The 20454-nt window shown below is 35.3% G+C and overlaps 1 protein-coding gene across 4 annotated transcripts in view; it reads right to left on the reverse strand.

The window, feature by feature from the left end:
• LOC149788762 (uncharacterized) overlaps positions 1 to 20454 on the reverse strand; it is a 133363-nt gene that overhangs the window by 44216 nt on the left and 68693 nt on the right. For all 4 annotated transcript variants that reach the window (XM_089974850.1, XM_089974849.1, XM_089974852.1 and 1 more), the window contains 2 exons: positions 17000 to 17533; positions 13603 to 13709 (listed from right to left, as the gene is read on the reverse strand). In XM_089974850.1, the coding sequence (XP_089830976.1) occupies positions 13603 to 13709; positions 17000 to 17533 (641 nt within the window). The remainder of the gene's footprint in view (positions 1 to 13602; positions 13710 to 16999; positions 17534 to 20454) is intronic.

Below are 20454 nucleotides of genomic sequence, written 5' to 3' on the forward strand. Positions count from 1 at the left end.
TTGAAAGTTAAATATGTGATGTAGACTAGTTACAGGGAATGTTGTGTATAAATTATTTATCATTTTGTTTTGTGTCTGCATTCTTAAACTAATCCATATGGATTTAGATAACTTGAGAAATAAAATTTAACTACAGCAGATCCAGGTATGTTGCAAACATAAATGTACATTTTTGATATGGTTTTCTGTAATTATGGCATGTAATATACTCATGTTATGCTTAGATTTTCCTTTTTACCACTTATATTAGTAATAATAACGCTTATACCTCTTGAGGGGTTGGCATCGATGAACATACAACAAAGCAGTTGAAATTCACATTTAATATAATTTACTATTAATCAGTTACCCAAGTAACTTTAGAATAAACAGGTACCCGTTTGACTTTTCCTAACATTTTGACATCTTTATCTGGCATTCATTAAAGGTATGATAGTAGGCAAAATTGTGGACAGCCATGTATTGAATGCCTGAACTAAGCATAGGTACCAAGTTGTTCTGTTTGAACTTTTTAGATAAGGATGAGGTAAACAAAACTGCATGACAAGTAAATTGAAAGCAACGATATGCGCCCCTGTGATAATGAATAAATGCACACACGGTACAAGCCTTGAACTGTAACCATTATTCTGTGTCTCAGTCTGAACTTGGAAACTTGTTTAAGGGGTATCTGGTTGACCATTTTATTACCCAGGTTACTATCAATGAGCAGGTACACTATAATAAGTTAGCCAATAATTCAGGATTTTGCAATTTTACCATGCATGAGATTTAATGTTATTTACTTCCAAAGTCCAACAAAGTGTCAAACAAAAAAAGATAATGATAGCGACTTTATTAATCCAAAGTCAAACAAAATGGCAATCAAATGAACATATATACTTGATTACATCCAAAATTCAACACACTGTCAATCAAATCAACATATATACTTGATTACATCCAAAACTCAACACACTGTCAATCAAATCAACAATCACTTTATTACATCCAATGTCCAATACAGTGTCAATAAAATTAACATATTCACTTTATTACATTCAAAAGTCTAATAAAGTGTCACTCAAATGAACATACAGTAGTTACATTATTACATCCAAGGTCCAACTGTGTCAATCAAAAGAACAACCACTTTATTACAAAGTCCAAAACAGCATCATTCAAAAGAATAGGCACTGTATTACAGTCAATGTCTAAGATAGTGTCAATGAAATGAACATATTCACTTTATTACGTTCAATGTCTAATAAAGTGTCAATCAAATGAACATACATTAGTTACATTATTACATCCATGGTCTAATACAGTGTCAATCAAAAGAACATTCGCTTTATTACAAAGTCCAATACAGTGTCCATCAAAGGAACAGTCACTTTATTACAAAGTCCAATACAGCATCACTCAAATGAATAGTCACTGTATTACATACAAAGTCCAATACTGTTTCACACAAATGAACACAGTCACTTTATTACAACCAATGCCCAATACAGGATCAAACAAATGAATACAGTCACTTTATTACATTCCTTTGTAAACCATGGTTATTTATGTTATAACTAGCCAGGAAATTTTGAATTTGTTTACAGTATAAAATGTAACATATTTTACTGCGAGGAAACAAGTCAATAAGAAAATTACATTTGAAAATTTCAACCTCCAGAAAACAGTTGTTCTTACAATAAAGTTACAACAATCCACAATATTTGGCCTCCTCAGCACATTCCCTTCCCCAGGAACAACTAGCAGACTGCAATGCAGTCAGAAAAAAGTGGCACATGTAAAATTGTGCACATACCACTATAATTAAAGTCAACAACAGCAACAGCACAATAGCTAAACCAAATAAATTTGCAATTGATCACTGCCACAAATGAGTGCATACTGTTTGATAATGGGCAATCATATCTCATGATTTAATCATGTTTAATGGGTAACCATATCTCAAGATTTTCATACTGTTTGATAATGTGTGATTACATACTGTTTGTTAATGTGTGATTGCATACTGTTTGAGAATGTGTGATGTGTGATTGCATACTTTTTGATAATGTGGCGATTGCATACTGTTTGAGAATGTGTGATTGCATACTGTTTGATAATGTGTGATGTGTGATTGCATACTGCTTGATAACGGATAACCATATCTCATGATTTTCATTTTTCTGAGGAACTTCAGTGAGTCACAATAAAGTCTGAAGAATCAATCCTCAAAACATGTTTCAGTAATGAAGATCTACAGCATCTTATATGATTGATCATCAGACTTGTAAGCCAAGGGCTTGGGGTTCAATACCCAACCAGACAAACCCATATCAGCTGCCTGTGTGCATGCTTAAGAAAAGCATGTAATTCCCATTTTCTTAGCATGATAGAGACAGTACAGTCAAACCTGTCTAAAGTGGACACCCATGGGAAAAGAGCACGGTACAGCTCTCAAAATGCAAGTGCAATCATAGTTCATGCCAATGCATTTACATGTACTATGCACTAGATAGAATTGGCAACATTAGTAGTAATGGAATGAATATTATTTTGCATGAATTCTTATTAGCAGTAGTAGTATGCTATCAGATACGAGAATTTAGTGTAGCTATTGAGCAAAAACAAAAGTAACACAATAATAAAAAAGGTTCTGAACAAGATTACTGTATCCTCATTCCAGTCACTCATATACATTACATCATCACATAATCTTTTATCATTGTCACACATCTCAAACTTTGATAAACTTTTAGCAGTTCCTTTAATTTGTATCCAAATTTAACCTATGGCTGGAAAACACAGGACAAATTTTTTGTAATGTCACCAGGTGTAATTAGACATGAAAACTTGTTTACACTTCAAGCAAATGATTGATTAAGCAGATGCTTAAACTCAAGGAGATCAAAAGACAGTCGGCTTTTATGAGAGACCTTTGATAATTAGGGAATGAAAAGTACCTTCCTGCAACTATCAATATTCATGTAAATCATATTCATGACAATGATAGATTATGACATGGTAAATAAACAGGATTAGTTGGCACTGACAGAATTAAATGACCCAGTGGGACATCTGGAGAAAAAATGTAAAGAACATATCCCTGCAGGGCCTTCCCTTGTAATGCTTGCCTAGATGTGGCATAGCTTGCATCGACTGCATCACATAATTGATTTACAGAATCGTTGACATGATATTGACAATACCTGGCGACACATGATGACCACCACCATCAAGATCATTGTTATATTGAAGAATACTTGGAGGGGTACATAACTTCTCCCATGCAGCATAAATCTTTGGAAAATATTCTTCAATTATGTCATCAACATCCTTCCCTATTTTATTGGTATCCAAACCAGGTAGTTTGTCCATACTCAGCTGGTCTTTGGTGGGCTTAAAATGATCAAGAAATAACTTTTTATAATTGGGATCATTATTGTATGTGTTGAAAACATACAATGTTAATGTTACAGCATCGTCATTCATCATCAACAAATGTTTTGTTGTACAAATATTTTTTTTTGTTAAGATCACTGTTCGGATAATCAATCACATTCTACTCAAATAACGCTCATCTATTGTGTTGTGTATTTTATATTCTTGCACAATCGCACTGGCGATTTCTCTTAATCGAGGAACTGATAACATCTAATCCAGAGAGAACCCTCTAGAGAAGGGTCTCTGGTACTCTGGTTTGGTTTATAAAATCAATATATGTCAGTGAACAATTAGATCGCATTTGGTCGTGGTGGTCCACTATAAATCTATGCTACCACAGGCCATTCCAACATGGTTCTGATTGACGACTTATAAATGTCAACAGCATAATTGGATTCCATGGAATCCGCCGCAGATATTTCAATGGCATTGCTCAGCATTGGCTTGTGTACCTTGATAGCGATCTTTGATTCTTTTCCTATTTTTGATTTAATTCTATGTTGAAGTTCATCACTGATTTGTTTGATTTGATATGATCCTGTTGGATTGGTAACGACTTCACAGATTGGAGTTTGTCCAACAGTTGCAACAGCAGCGGTTTTATGTGAGAATACCATTGAGTTTTTAGCATCTAATCCACCATATGATTTTTCTCTGATATTTGGCCAACTACAATAAGTCGTATTTGCATTGTAAGTGCATTCTCAAGTGACTGACCATTAGAAGCTTTTATCAGAGTAGGAAAACCAATATTGAATTCTGGCTGTGTTGAGGTCGCTAATATCATCGTGGTTGTCAGCGGTGTTGTGTTAGCAATGATCTGTTCCAGTCATGTGGTTATTTTTGCGGTCATTATTATGTATAGGGTGGATTGTAAATGTGGTGCTGGGAATATTGTTGCCTGTATTGGTACATTTTTGTTCTTGTGAGACTGATAGTACATATCCTTGATCACAGCAAATTCATTGTCTGATATTGCACTATCATTTAACCACGCTGACAGTATTGATGATATATTTATGCACGCATATGTCACCGCATAAGTTATTTCTGTGTGCTTGTACATTTTGTTACTGGTACATGTAGATATTTCTTTCACAATAATATTGAGTATACCAGCAACACCAATGACAGAGACACCGAATTCAGCCATGGGCGGTATCATCTGCATCACCGATAATGTGTGAATTAACGTCATTGTTCCAGTGACCAGTGATGTAACTGCGTATACAACATTGTCAATGATGATGATTTGCCTGCGATATTTCTTTTCTGTTTAATCATGGGCTTGTTGACAATTTCCTTCAGCATTGCCTTCCACGCACACATTTGATTATACTGAAAGGATTTTGTGGGATTCATTATATGGTATACTGAGTTACCAATTTAGGTGTTTTGGGACGAATTCCAGATGCTACCAGTATGTTGTTGCAGTTACATTTTTGTCTTTTGGGTCCAGTACAAATGTTTCCTTGGTATTTTGATTTAACACGACTGAGACGGTTCTGGAAAATCTATCGGTGGAAAGACTCCTTATATATGTCATATATATCTTAAAATTAGTGGTGCTAAACACAGAGCCTGTACACCATGGTGACCTGAGTGGTACATTTGATGGAGTTATTCTGTTGTGACCACGTTGCCAATCCAGATGCTACTTTGTATACCATGTTGATAAGCGGAGTTGTCTGAACAACATGATCCTGAATCGCTTTGATTATGTTGGTGGAGTGAACGAGGCGTGTGGGAATTTCAGATAGCTTAATGTCAATGACCGTTATATTTCCAAAGAAAAAATCTATGGTTCTATTTATGTTTCTACGAAACTTGTAAATAGGCTACATGAAGATTATATTCAGATCTGAATGTGGTCAATCCATCAATGATTGTTATTAACGAGGTCACCATTGGGATGTTGCTGTTGTCCACGTATTTCTTCATTGCAGCAGCATCATTTGATTCTGGTTCTCTCAAATTATCAATGCTTTTTCTGATCATGTTGAGATGACCTGTCACTGTATCGGCTTTAGCAACACAGTTATTGATCTCAGTTCTGCTCATGATGTTGTTGCTGTTCAAGTATTTTTTTGTTGCCATGTCATCATTTGATTTTAGTTCTCTCATGTTGGTAATTGTATTTATGTTCATGCTGAGATAACCATACATTATATTTCCAGTATTTCTAATATGTCCAGTAATCTGCCCAATGAGTCTTATGATTGATTCCTTCAAGTTTTTAATTTTACCTTTTTTAGTAAACACCACTAAGTTACTTTTGGTCGTGCCTAGAACGTGCAAAATACTATCTGTCAATGAGATATTGCTAGTCTTTAACCGTCCTTGCTGATCCTGAAATACAACAACTTCATTTTGGTCAACAATGGTGAACATAAAAGATCAGCAAGTTCATCTCATGTTGCACATTTGGATAAATCAATGTCACCATGGGCCTTACCGCTAGCAGATCTTCGATAAATATCTACCATAATAAACTATTAACCTGTTTAAAATGACTGTTGTGTGTAACCTAGTTTGGCTTGATTGTCAAATCTTTTTCGGCATAAACTGTAATATTAAGTTTCTCAAACTCTTTAAATAAACTGAATATTGAATATTTTATTTCAATATTGCCCTGCTTACCAACTTTGAGAATAAAAGTGTTTTGTGGAGATACTATACTTGTCTCATAATCCCCCAGCTCGAATTTTACTCCAATGTCAAGTAAATATACTCTATCGCAATATACTCTAAAATCCTCCACATTTTATAACCAATATATGATACTTGTGTTCTAAAATACCCTTTATTATCTTCTTTTTGTCACTTTTATACTCTGCACCACTCTTCTTTAATTTAGTAATTTCATTTTCATACGAGTATAGCAATACTCTTACTACTACATCTTTCCATACATTCTAGCATCGAGATTAATTATCTTGCCATTTATCTCCTTAACCTGATCATCAAATCTCAAATTGCAGTGTCCAGCTAAGTCCATTACTTATTGCCCAGTGTCAGCTAAGTCCATTACATACTGCCCAGTGTACAGCTAAGTCCATTATGTATTGCCCAGTGTCCAGCTAAGTCCATTAGCTACTGATAAAACTTAACCAATCTCTTGATTAACATTATTAACTCTATTATGTGTATTATATGATTTAAGCTCATTTATGTTTCCTTCAATCCTCTAACCAATGCTGATATTTCTGTGAGCATTATATTAATTGTTTCAATTGAGGTTTTAATGCCGACTATATGACTGAGCTGTGTGCGAAGGTCAACCATCTTATGGCTGGTGGGTATTGGTCTTGCAGGACCATCATACTCAGACTGAAATGTGGTTAATCTATCACTAGCTGTTGTTAACAAGGTCCTTATCATGGCATTACTGTTGTCGACATGCTTCTTCTTTGCAGTGTCATACGCTAATAATTATATTTCCAGTCAAGATGAACAAACCAGTCACTGAACCACCGGATATAGGAACAAAACTATGAAACTGTGCAATTCATATATTGAAGTTTTTATTTTTTTCTTCGCTGGTAAATACTGTGATGTTATCATTGGTTGCTTCTAAAGCTCACAGGATAATATCGGCCCACTTAATATTGCTCATCTTTAACTACCCTTATTTAACATGAGAAACAACACCTTCATTTGGGTCAACCCCGGTGAGAAGAATAAGATCAGCAAGTTCATCTCGCATCACATACGCAGACAGATCAACTTCACCTGGACATTTACTTGTAGCTGATTATCCATAATCCATTAGCCTGTTTAAAACGACCACTTGTGTATTCGTGCATGACTTTATGTGGTGGACTGACGACCATGACACCTAAGTACAGTAATTACTTCTGGACTGCATATTGGTGGATCTGTTATTGTCTGTGTTGGTAATGATGAATACAAGATTGGTATGTCACTGGCTAAACCACTATACTGAATCAAAATAAACAGCTACATGTGGATCAACAGTGCATGCAACCCAATGAGTACCGGGGGGAACTTCCATTGAGATTAATGTCACCGGTTTCAACGTGGTATGGTTTCTCCTCTGAAAAGTTTATTTATGTTGAATCAACAAGCAGAATCAAGTAAATCAAACGTGGACATGGGAAACTTTAAAGAAACGTCCCCGGCAGTCTCAGACCTTGACCATACTGCATTCCTGGTAATCTCAGAGCCCACCCTTTTTTGGGGAGGAGTTAATGCCATGTTGGGACACTGTGTCCTGTTGCTTTTGTCAGTGCCATACTGGCAGCAATTCCAACATCACCAAAAGTGCAGCAGCTTTTGCAACAGCTGGAGCTGCCGCTGCAATCAGCTCTGGTTATGCTGATAGAAACAGAAATATACTACCTCTTTTTGCTGTGAAGCTGATCACACTCGCAGAAAGATAAAGTCAAATGCAAGTTTTTGATTTCTAAGTGTCATTATAGTATCTGAGCTGACGTTCAGTCATTGATAATTATTCTGGGCCCTGCATAGCTGCTTATTTCAGAGTAATGCTTCAATGTGGATTGCCGTTTTCTAATCTGACCAGGTAGATCGGATATAGCGTTGAGAAATCCTGCTGAGATATTTGCAATCCAGAATCAGTGTTATGATCGTGCCCAATAAATGTCATCAAATGATGATATGCATGTGTAACATGATTATTTTCAAAATCCATCAGCACTTCCTCAGATGGTTCTTGATATCCATTTATCTTTAGAGCCTTTTTTAACCCCAAGTGGGTCAAATGCCATATGATTTCGTATTTGAGAATTCTGTCAAATGCATTTCGTGGTGCTGAAACGCCATGTTGTGATGCGATCTGCCATACAAATGTACCAACAATTGTGCTTGTAATCGAGTCTGTGGTCATCGTCAACCAGACAACATTGATTTGCTTCCTCTGTGCAAGAGATCAGTCGTTGCTCTTCAACGAGTGATGGTGTCATTGTTGGCATCCACTACGAAAGCCTTGTTAGTGTCACATTCTCCTTAGCATGCCAGATAGCATCGTTATCCGTAGCTTTCTGCACAAGTACAACTGTGTGTTTCTGCCAAACCAAAATATATTTGACAGCAGTATTACACAGCTAAATCTCCTTAATCTCCTTTGAGCATCAATTGTATGTGCTGCAAATCCCAAGTTGAAATCCGTGATGGCATTGACGAACATATCCTCAGCATCTGCATCATTTTCTCCACCATCACTTTTAGGCCTTCGATGAAGATAAAGTCAGTTATCGGCCTTATTCATGGTGTCTTTTGTGAACATCATTGATGGACCAGCAGACCATGAATAATCATTGAAGATCTTGCGAGACCCAATATCATCATGACGTCAACATTATCATGGCATACTTCAATTTCTCAACCATCAATGATATATCATGCACTGTAAAATAATGCCACAATTCGATTATTACAAATCCAACTTGCTGAGCACCATGTGGATTACCATTGATTTTTATGAGTCTACCATGAACTTCAATGAATGCCTCAGTTGGTAGGGAATACCTTGATGTATCTGGTTCGATTTGTCCACGTTGGTTTGGTTCTCGTGCTTCATAAGAATAAAATTGATAATCATGCACAGACTCATCCCTGAGTATTGGTGCATCCATGTCAAATGCAGGATCAGACACGCACTTGAACATTTTTATTATATTCACTGCGGTCTAAAATGATGTTCTAACACTGATCAATACGTAGTGGATAAGCAATGCTGATGGGCCAAACCACTATCCTCTATTAGGTTTGCAGTTATGTTTTCTTTTTTATCCCGTCAGCAGCTTGTTTTGTCAGAGACGACCCACCAGCTAATTCTTTCAACTGCTCATTTGCAGTTTGATTCATTATTTTGCTGACACTTGCAGGCATCACTTTGGTGCTGGGCAGTTTTACAGGAATGCTTCCACTGGAATGCTTCACATTCTGTTGTGGTTGTCATCTCAATAATCATGCGAGCCTGTCTTTGATCTCTGATCGCCGAGAATGCTTTTTTTGCAACATTGCCAACAATGCCAATACCAGTATCATGAACAACTGGGGTTTTTGTGCCCCATTGTTTTGCAATCAGGATAGCCTTTGGGGCTATCCTTCTTAATAAATCCTGAATAACATCGCAGAGTTCATCTCCGTAGACCATTTTATAATCTGGTAATCATACATTTATCACCCTGATATTTTCAGGTCCATGTTGGGCATTGTGTATAATCATGTTATTTTGTTATCACCGATCAAATTGATCACTCGCTGTAGTAATCATTGGTAATTTCATCCATCAGTGCCCAATAGACACTACTGTCCATAATGCCACTGGTAAATAAACACTGACAAATAGCAGCTGCTTCATTGATGATTTCATGGAAATTGCTGCTCCACCAATCAGAATTTCAAGTTGATCAACACCAGCGAGGATGTTACTGGGCCAAAGTGTATCTTGAATCACCGACGATTCAAGGATCACTTTACCACCTTGTTTTTCATGATGTCAATTACAAGTGGCAAGTCCACTTATGGTTGCTGCTTCTTCCTCTACATGAGGTCGTCCAAATTGTGGTCTCTTTGGGCAGTAATAATCTCCAGGTAATAGGTATTCTCTATCCTATTTGACTTGTTTCTCAAATTCTTTCAATAAAAGCGTAAATGTACAGCCTCTGGATCTTACATTTCACAATGAATTTGATGTCCTGCTGCAGCAATTCCTATAAGTTTTCTCTAAGTATTTACAAACCTTTCCAGGAAATTTGGCAGGTGTTTTTTTTTAAAACAGGTTCTGGTTCTGATTCAACAAGATCCCTTATATCACTAATGTCAGCACGGACGTGTTCAATACCCTCTATTGCCTGCAGCATTTCTTGCCATAATTGTGGTTGATCATCAGAACTGGAAGCTCTACGAGAATATCTTTGTATTTTTTTTATTTTTTTAAAATAGTTTTTTCTGCTATTTTTGTTGTTGATTTAACGGTTTGTTCCAAAGAAGGAAGACGTTCTTTAGTGGTTTTTGTGACTGGTTTAAATAACCGTTTTGTATCCACTGTAAATTCTACATGAGCATCCTGGCATTGTTGTAACTTTTGCTTGAGAAAATCACGGACTGGAAAATACTTTTTAATTTCATCTAGTCTTTGTCAAGCTAATTTTGACACAGGAGATTCCATGGTAAGCACAGAATCACTCATTATTATAATTATTATTATTATTATTATAAAAAACAACGATTTAATTACAGATCACTAAGTCAGCAGATATAGAAGGTTTCACTGTATTACAGTAATGTAACATAATTTTTCCAACTACAATCAGTTGCTGGAATCATGATTCTACTCAAAATTCAGACATTGTGACGGTTACGTGTTTGCACTAAAAATACATATGTGCTATTAATAACATGCCGGGTTTCCCACAACATGGTCATGTGGCTAGCTGCACCAAATACCTATGTGTTATTAATAACATGCCGGGTTTCCCACAACATGGTCATTGGCTAGCTGCACCAAATACCTATGTGCTATTAATAACACACTGGGATTTACAGGTCTGCCAAAAATCAACAATTGTACACTCATAGAGAAATCTGTACCTGTTACAATAAACATAAATTTAAAAATACTAGAATACTTGATAAATAAATTAAACGATCTAAATGACTATGCATGTTTAATTTTTTATATGCTTGTATATCTCTCTGTTCACAAATAGAATATAATGATAAACTCTCTGTGAAAACCACCCATTTTGCCGCAGGTGATAGTTAGAATGAGTCACATCTGTTTCGCTTGACTAAATCTGCCAGTGGACTGCAAATACAGATTACTCTCCCACACAGCAATATACGCAGTACAAATTTAGATATATTTTTCTGTAAATAACACTATTTATATATTTCAACAGAATATTCTAGAGCATGGAACTGTTAAAATTATCTAAACCATTACTGATTTATTCTCAGCAGGTATTTATATTAGGTTAAACAAATATCCCTTGAATCTGCATAGTCTCGTAGTAATGTCATTGGATTCCCAAATCATTACTGGTACACTTCATCGGTTCATACCCAAGACTTTGGCATATTGCTGGCAGGTAAAACTAGAAGTTATTTCAGTGGTGGGCCACACCCCAAGCATTCGAAAGTCAACCAGAAATCATACTGATTGCTGACAATTTGCGCTCATCCATCACCAGTCGAAACTGGCTGTGGTGCAGTTTTGCACCACCTTAGGTTCGCGGGGGTGGGGTGCAAAAAAGTGTCAGTAATCAGTGCATGTATCCTGTTGACCGTAAAACCATGGGGTGTGGGAAATGTATGGACAACCTTTTGAATGTCTAGCATTTCTTTTCGCATCCATGAATTCACCAGGAGGTATGTCCATGTGACCATAAAGGGAAAACACCTTCCAGCTTCCTTTATGGTAAAAATAGACAGTATAGGTAAAGAGCCCCAAAATAGCCACAAATACATGAAAGATATAGACAGAAACACATGGAAAATCCTAAAGTAAATATATACCTCGTTGAATGATACCCCATGAAGGGACCTGTGAAGGCAGAAATTGGAAAAATGAGAAAACCTCACTGAAGGGTACCCCATGAAGGGACCACATCAATGGATATAAACTGGCATGAACAAAAATACCACATGACTGGCAATAAATTGGCAAATAATCTGGCACAGACAAAAGGCTCAGCCTCTACTATTTTTCCTGCTTAAAACAATATAATAATTATAAACAAAATTTACACAACGTACACAACAAGTTTTTCTTACAACTATTTGTTACTGAAATGGAGCCTTGGATATTTTGGGGGGTCATTTTCAAATGATTTTCTCGCCATTTTCTCCCTTCACCCCCTTGCTGTATCATGATTTGTTCATATTGTGACTAAAAAGGTCAAATACAAATATTCATATTTTATGGTACATACAAATCCTTATGATATGTTACATATAGGTCATGTTACTATTCATTGGTCATTCCAACGGTTCCATGTCTTTTTCTTTTACTCATTTTTTCACACACACACACACCCTCTGTTTGCCAATTTCTATTCACCCCTTCCTGCTGCTCATGGATATCGGTCTGAAATGCAAGCCAGTCACCATGCAGACTGTTCAGGAGAGGTTAATATCAATATACCATGCATAATTTTAACTTAATTAAATTAAATGATTTGCAAAAGATTTTAGTGTCAATTTCTAAAACTTGTTGCTTTCTACAGTCTTAGTGTTTCGTAGTAGTTCTTAATGCTGTCAGACAGTAAACACATGCCCTTTTTTATAAAGGATGTAACATAATGCAGAGATAGGAAAAAAGTAAACAGATTGTGCTACAAAAATGGAAGCCAAATTCCAACTCTTTCACACAGTTTGAAAAAGATTATTTTATAAATGTATTATTCCCAGTTGTATCTGAAATATATTTTAAAGTTTTTTCTTTATTCCTTGTTTAATTCTGTATCATACCTGTTTCTTTTCCTGTTTTTCTTTTTCGTTCAATATTGCTGGTGTATCTTTTATTTGTTCTTTTTAACCCCATTTCATTTTTCTTTATGTTCCTTTGTTTTTCTTACATTTGATATTTGTATACATCAACTAATAAAATGAGGTCCAAACAGAGTTGTCTTCCCTGGTGCTCAAAATATGTTTGTATCTGTTACAGTTCGTGTGAACAATAATTATCAATGTATTTTAGTAATGCTTATGTTTTATCGGGTAATTTAATACTTAGATTGTTCTTATTGCCCAGTTTTTAGCACTTAGAGCCTCTTAGTGCTTCTTAGTAGTTCTTAGTGGTGTTTACCAAGACAAACGACAATCATATATCCTGCAACGAGATATACTTAAACTGGCAAATGATACCAAATAAACATAATTGTGTCCCTTCCTGCTTTTATTCACAATAATGTGAATATTCCATTTTATTTTTCTGTGTTGATTATTACCAGTTTTTAAAGAATTCTTTATCAACAGTTTGATTATGCGGATGCCTTGCATGAAAAAATATGTGCAGCTTAAATCATCTGAATAGTTAGTCTGGTTCCCAGACTAATTATATTAATTGTAATATGAAATCTGGATCCAAATGAAACAAAGATCAGCAAATGATCTATGACCAATAGACCTAAACAGGCAGAAAAGATAAACTCTAACATATCTGATGTTAATGGCCATAATTTGTACCTGTGAAATTTTATCCACATGTGTTCCCACCAAAATCACTGGAGGGATGCTGGCTTCTGATGATAGTGCACAGGAATGTATAGAGTTTAGCCAAACCTCAATCAGCTCTGAAAATAAATCATAAACAAGAGTAATGTCAATGGCACATACACACCCACTTTAAGTCAATCAAATGTCTATATAAATAAATATACTTTAGTGTCAATGGCACATTATACACCCACCCCTAGTCAATTAACTGTCTATATAAATAAATACACGTTAGTGTCAATGGCACATAATGCACCCACCCCAAGTCAATTAACTGTCTACATAAATAAATACACTTTAGTGTCAATGCACATTATACACCCACCTCAAGTCAATCAACTGTCTATATAAATAAATACACTTTGGTGCAAAATCCATTCTCTTCTTTCAGAAACAGTGACCTTGACCTCTGATCTTGAGACCCCAATATCACTTAAGTTTTTCCTTATCCTAAGTGCAAGACATTCAATAAGTTTGGTTCATGTGATTGCTTTACCCTAAGGGCAAGCCATCTACAGCTGTTGTTTGAAGGATGTGATGCAGAGTTTATGTATACATGCCAACCCCTGGCAAGGAAAAAGTGTAATCCAAGTGGACAAAACGAGTAATCCGAGCAGAAAAAGAATAATCCACATATAACATTATACAAATTAAACGATCATATGTATAAAAACATTTATTTACCCCATCTGGTCTTTTAACATGAGTTACTGCTTCAAATTTTCATATGTAATACTTTTAGCTTTAAAAAGCATCTGACTCATATTGTATTTCAAAACACTTTGTACCAGCTGAGACTATGAATGTTTTGCACACTAGCAGAGCTCATAGTGCCGGGTTACCGAGCCTGGATCTGAATTCAGTTTTACTTTTGTTAACAATACTGAACAATCAGCATTAGAATGGTAAAGAACCAATATTCCCTTCATAACCTGACAAAGAAGAGTAAATTTATATCTTCCATTTACTGTGTTATTTAGCTGGGAAATAAGGTGCCGTTGCACATCAACTCTGTATGCATGAAGCACACTGTCTCAAAGAATGCCAACTTGATACTTCAGGAGTTCTCCTTCTAATTTATCGGCAACCTTTCCTGCAGCAAGGTGCATCAAATGACAGAAAACCCGATATGCACACTAATGGAGACATTTTTCAAAATATAGAATGCAACTCCTTTATGAATTCCAGTCATCGATGATGCAGTATCAGCTGAAAACCCCATACAGTTCTGCCAACTTATGTTTATTCAAAGCATTATCAAGCAAATCAAAAATGATTTCTCCATTGGAATCTAACGTTAATTCTGGTAATGATAGAAGAGCACTCCGACTTTATTCTTTTCGTTGTCAAAGTCTCTTACACAGAGTACAACTTTTGTCATCATAGTCACTACTCATGTCTGTGGCAATACTAAACAGCTGAATTTTCATGGCTTCTGCAAGTTTAAGTGAAGTATTTTCTGCTAAACGCCAAACAATATTAGATGATTTTGTTCTTGCACATGCATATTTTCTCCAATTTTGGAATCAGGAAACAGCCTTTTGAACAAAGGGCCAACGTAGTCTTCCACTGCTAGGGGTAGTCTGTGTTCTATTAAGAACTCTGCAAATAACACCTCCTGATTCATAAAATGTGTGTACATAGTTGAGTCCTGCCGTAATGATGAAGTTACCTTAGTACTGGAGTTAGTAAAACTAGCTAATTCAAGGTTTCTTTGTTTTACAACGAAGACCAATATTAAAATCCTTTCCACACAGCCGGCAATGGACATGTAGCTGCCCTAGAATGGAACACTGTATTACGCAATTCATGTATTCATCTTTGAATCGGTTTATCGTCTTTTTCTAATCCATCTGTGAAATTATTTGAAAAACATTTCTGCTCTATCACACTTATCGACTAGAATATATCTGACTCGCCTTTTAGCACCAAATACCTACAGACTGGTTCTGTACCAGATACGAGTTAGAACAAGGAATCTGCAAGCAAAGATTACAAATTAAAAACCAGTCTCTTCTCTCCTAAATAAGCCATATAGCTGCTATAAATAGAAACTGAGGTAAAAAGTTCGAAAGTGGAAACCAGCCTGTTTCTTGGAAATAGGGCAGCTGCTATAAATTGAACATAATACTGTTAGGAAAGTGCATGCAAGTCTACAGACAAGCGTACTCTTATGTCGTAGTTATGTAGAAGTTGCCGTGTCTAGAATATGGTCTGTGGGATTAATGGGATCTTAATAAAAGTGAGAAAATAAATTAATACTTTTTTTGCAAAGGGGTGGGGAACATGCCGAAAATGTGTAATCCGAATACATTTAAACGCAAGACATAATTTTGTGAAAAAAAGCATAAGGATTCTGCGAAAAGCATAATGGTTGGCATGTATGGTTTATGTCCTTGTACAAAATAAAATGTTTACTATTTCAGCCTCAGTAACCTTGACCTTTGATCTATTCACTTCAAATCAATATGATACTTCCCATTCCGAGTATAAGCCATCTACATAACATGGTAACTGAAAATCATAAAGAACTCAAATTACTGTGAGGAAACCATTATTTTCTTGACTATTTGTTTACTTTAAGCAATCTGGCGTACAAGTTACTGAGTTGAAGCCATTTCTATACCTTCAATAACACTGGCCATTACTTTTTAATCTCAATATAGTATTAATAAAATTCTTTCTTATACTTCATGCAAGCTATCCATGACATTTGATAATCGTATATTCTGAAAAATTTGAATTGTTCTGAGTGGACAGGTATGTTTAATACATCTTCAAAGCCACCTATAAGATGTGATTATGCATTAAAAATTCATCGACTTCTATATACATGTGTATTTAGCAAGGACTGATAGGACTCACTTATGTGTTTTCCCGTCATCAAGTGTTGCTTGAAAATTCCCATCTGGACTTAAACCAAAAGTTTCAAAATTGTATGGCTTTCCCTGGTTAGGAACAAACATAATTTGTCTCCATTTTTTCACATTAGCTCAAATATATTTTTTACCTAGAATTTAAACATTTCATCATGACAAAGATAGGTGTACAATGAAGGTACATTCTAAATGCAAAAATGATGAAACAAAATGGCATGGAATTAAAAGGAAAGCACATGGATGCCAAAGTAACTGTCATGCTTAGGTTCATCCAAGTCATGACTGACAAGTGCTTTTAAAGGTTTTTCTTCATTTGCTATTGTCATTTCTTTCCATTTGAGAAACAAAACAGTGCTAAATGTGTATTGTCTACAATAATTAATAATAAAGATTTTTTATTTAATTCCAGCAGGGCAGAAGTAGAACTTTATGCGAACTATGCGCTTCATTATCCATTCCCTATCAAAATAAATCTCATCACAACTCACCATGAACTTTGCACTTCATTATCCCATTACTATCAAAGTAACACTCATCAGCTACAAGATCAGAAAGCTGTTTGCTAACATCAGAAACCAAGAGATATATGGCACGTCTTGTCAGGAATGTCTGGTGTGTTGTATAAAAGGCATACTGGCCTGCAAAGTCCCAGATTGTTAGTGGTGAAGTTTTGCCTGTGTTTTGTTTTAATTTATAAACATTTTCCTGCAACAATTTTAGCATGGCTATCATGTTTGTTTCTGACTGAATGGGCTCCCTCTGACCTAATGCTGGGGGGGATTCTTCTTGCCGACTAGCAGTGGATGAAAGATCTTGTCCAACTTCATCTTCAGGAGAACGGATGTATAGTAATTCTGATCCCTCGCCTTCAACAGCAATACGAGTCACTTCATGGGTCTTATGAGTTGTCTCTCCTTGAGCAGGAATTATTACCTGTTCCTCACGAGTAGCCTTGTCCTTCATTGATTGCTGCTCATTCAGGACTCTGGCAAGGCGCTGTAATCGATAATCCTGTTCGGAATCTGAAAACACAATGAACAGCAAATACAGCTGGATTGTAAGTTGCACCAAGCAATGAAGCTGGCAATGAAATTGAAAAAGTAAAGTAGGCACACTTTTACATGCCATCCACATATAGGTACTGCAAATACTCTGTGAGCTGGCGTTACACAGACTTTGCACACAAAAAATACCATTTGTCAGATAAGGTCTGTTTTGGATTTAGCCATTTTGAAATCTGGCAGGCAAATAAAATAAAAAAGAATTTAAAATAATACAAAAATCATTTTGAGTTTTTTAAATCATGGAAACAACAGGATGAAATTAGCTTTATGAACTTTGATTAAAATCCAAGTAAAGGTTGGACTTTTGATATTTGCTACTCACTTGTTAAATATTTACACCCAGACAAAGACTCAAATCCAAGACCTCACTAATTCAAGATAGATGCTTTACTATCTGTGACATCTTAATGCACCACAGCCATTTCTGTGACATATTTGCCCTGCTCAGACATGTACTGATGTCTTCATTATCGATGATCATGTTGACCTACCCAATGAAAGCAAAGTCAAGTTCTTTTCGAGTATGATATGTGTATATTGCAAGATCTTGTGGCATTCTTGTGATTAGTAGCGCAGTAGTATTAGTAGCAATAGAAGTACATGTAATAAATGTCCTCTCTATTGAAATCAAGTCAAACATTATGTTGTACAGAATCATGCATAGCACTGCTGTGATTAAAAGCACTAATAGTAAATTTACACAAGTTTTCTCTCTAATGAAATCAAGTCAAACATCAGTTTTTATAGATTATACATAGCATCAACATATTTTATACCATGAATGTCTCAAAGTGAATAAAACAAATACACATACAGTGAATATTTCTAGAAAAACATAAAACCAAAGACAAAATATTTGACCATAAATTTAAACGTCCCTTTATTTATTTATTAATAAGTATCAGTTATGACATTTTTCTCTCCACCGTTTCAAAAAAAGTCTTAATGTTTTCTCCATTAATGGCATTATTTTTTCTGAGCTGTAAGGTAGGCAACACAGACTCAGCCAATGATATGTTACTGCAGCTCACAGCTTTCCCTAAGTAAATATCTTTGTTCAGTCTTTCTGCTGGTAACTTTTTATAGTCTGAAGACGCATACTTGCAATCAACATAAAGCAGCATTAAATTGTAAGCAGAAAATAATGTTATTATTTATCCCTGATATTTACTGTACCTTTTCTAACCTGTGAAAAATGTTACTTGAATTCAACAGAGACCAACAATAAAGCTTATAAATAAAAACAAGATGGTTATTATGTTTATCCTGTTGACTTTAACCTCTGAATGCCTATATTCCATGAAGTCCGGTGGAGCCTTTGTCTCCAATAATTAGTATGAATCTTAGGATACAGAAATTGCACTATGCAACCTGTAGGCAACACCAATACTGTTCAATGTAATAATGAAACAGGATACTAAAATGTTAAAACTATACAAAACGTCAGATATGGTAAAAAATCTCAACCCATTCGATTCTGACCCAAGCAGTGTTCAATCTACAACATGACCAAATCAATCAGAAAGAAGTACACTTATAAGACTGATGACTGTTACATGTTAGCATGTGATCGTGTGCTGCATATAAATGATTATAAAATAATACTGCTGTTACAGAAATAAGACATATCTTAAGCATAATAAAAGAGTCATGAGGAAAATGCTATGACGTGTGTCAAATTATGGTTGGCCTTGTTTAAACATTGTGATGGGACATCCCATCAAGCCAAATCCTTGGCTGAATCCTAGTGTTTAATTCTAAAGATGCACAATGAATTATTCATCACAGATCACCATGGAAATCTAACAACATACTTTATTGATACTGCGACTTTGAAATTTCAACCTTCATTGTTATTCTTTCATAAACAAATAGATCCATCAATACCATAAACAGACATATAGTCTGTGAACACAACCCATATATACAGAAATGGTCAGTCTCGATTTTCATTAATGATGGCAATGACAAGAAATTTCTTATATGATTCAAAATTATACTTCTCCTCTTTTTGTGTTTCTTATGCTTCGAATTACTTTCAACTCATAGAGTTTACAATTATCGACGGTTATTGAAAATAGGGAGTAACCGTTCTCCGGCCTTTAACATGCTTGATTTGACAAAATACCTTTTTCTGCTTAACAATTTCAGTCTACACGATACCCAAATAAGATGCTTAAATTATCCGTTCTTCAGCTTTGCTATATCATTGTGCTTAACTTGTTATTTCCACTTAGTTTGTTATCTGTCTTCGAGCACATGTTCACTTCCTTGTCATGCGGTCTACTTCAGTACCGTTCATGAGTACACCACCTAATACGTGTTCCGAACTCTTGCTGTTTGCTATGCCAGTAAACACGGTATTTTGATATAAAATCTTGCGGAAATTTTTAAAACGTACTGTTGTTTTTGAAGTTCATGCTTCTTGGAAAATGAAAATTAATTTCGGGGATTTCCTTGGTAGTATATAATAATGTTGGCTGCTTGTCGGGATTCAGCTCAAGATATTCCCTGTATGACTTTTTCTAAATTCTTCTATTATTATTATTATTATGGTTGTTGTTGTTGTTGTTGAATTTATTACTTTTCTGTACAAGGTTTGAAGTTTAAAAAATATTTTTGACAGAAAATCTTTGCTTAACATTTTTAAGCACATGAAAATATTTATTTCGCATAAGCTATTCACAGTTATCCTATCTATATTACAAGTCACATGGGTCATGTATGTATATGTACTCATTTTAAATTAAAAATAAATTATTCTTTTAAAATTTAACACTAATTTTCTTTAACCAAAGTCTAATCAATCCTGATAATTGAATGTTCAGCACCTTAAATGTCACCAAGAAATTTCCAGATGAAAATTATCTATTGCTACG

Source organism: Sinohyriopsis cumingii, chromosome 11, assembly GCF_028554795.1.
Source record: "Sinohyriopsis cumingii isolate HCF-2022 chromosome 11, ASM2855479v2, whole genome shotgun sequence".
Classification (NCBI taxonomy): domain Eukaryota; kingdom Metazoa; phylum Mollusca; class Bivalvia; order Unionida; family Unionidae; genus Sinohyriopsis; species Sinohyriopsis cumingii.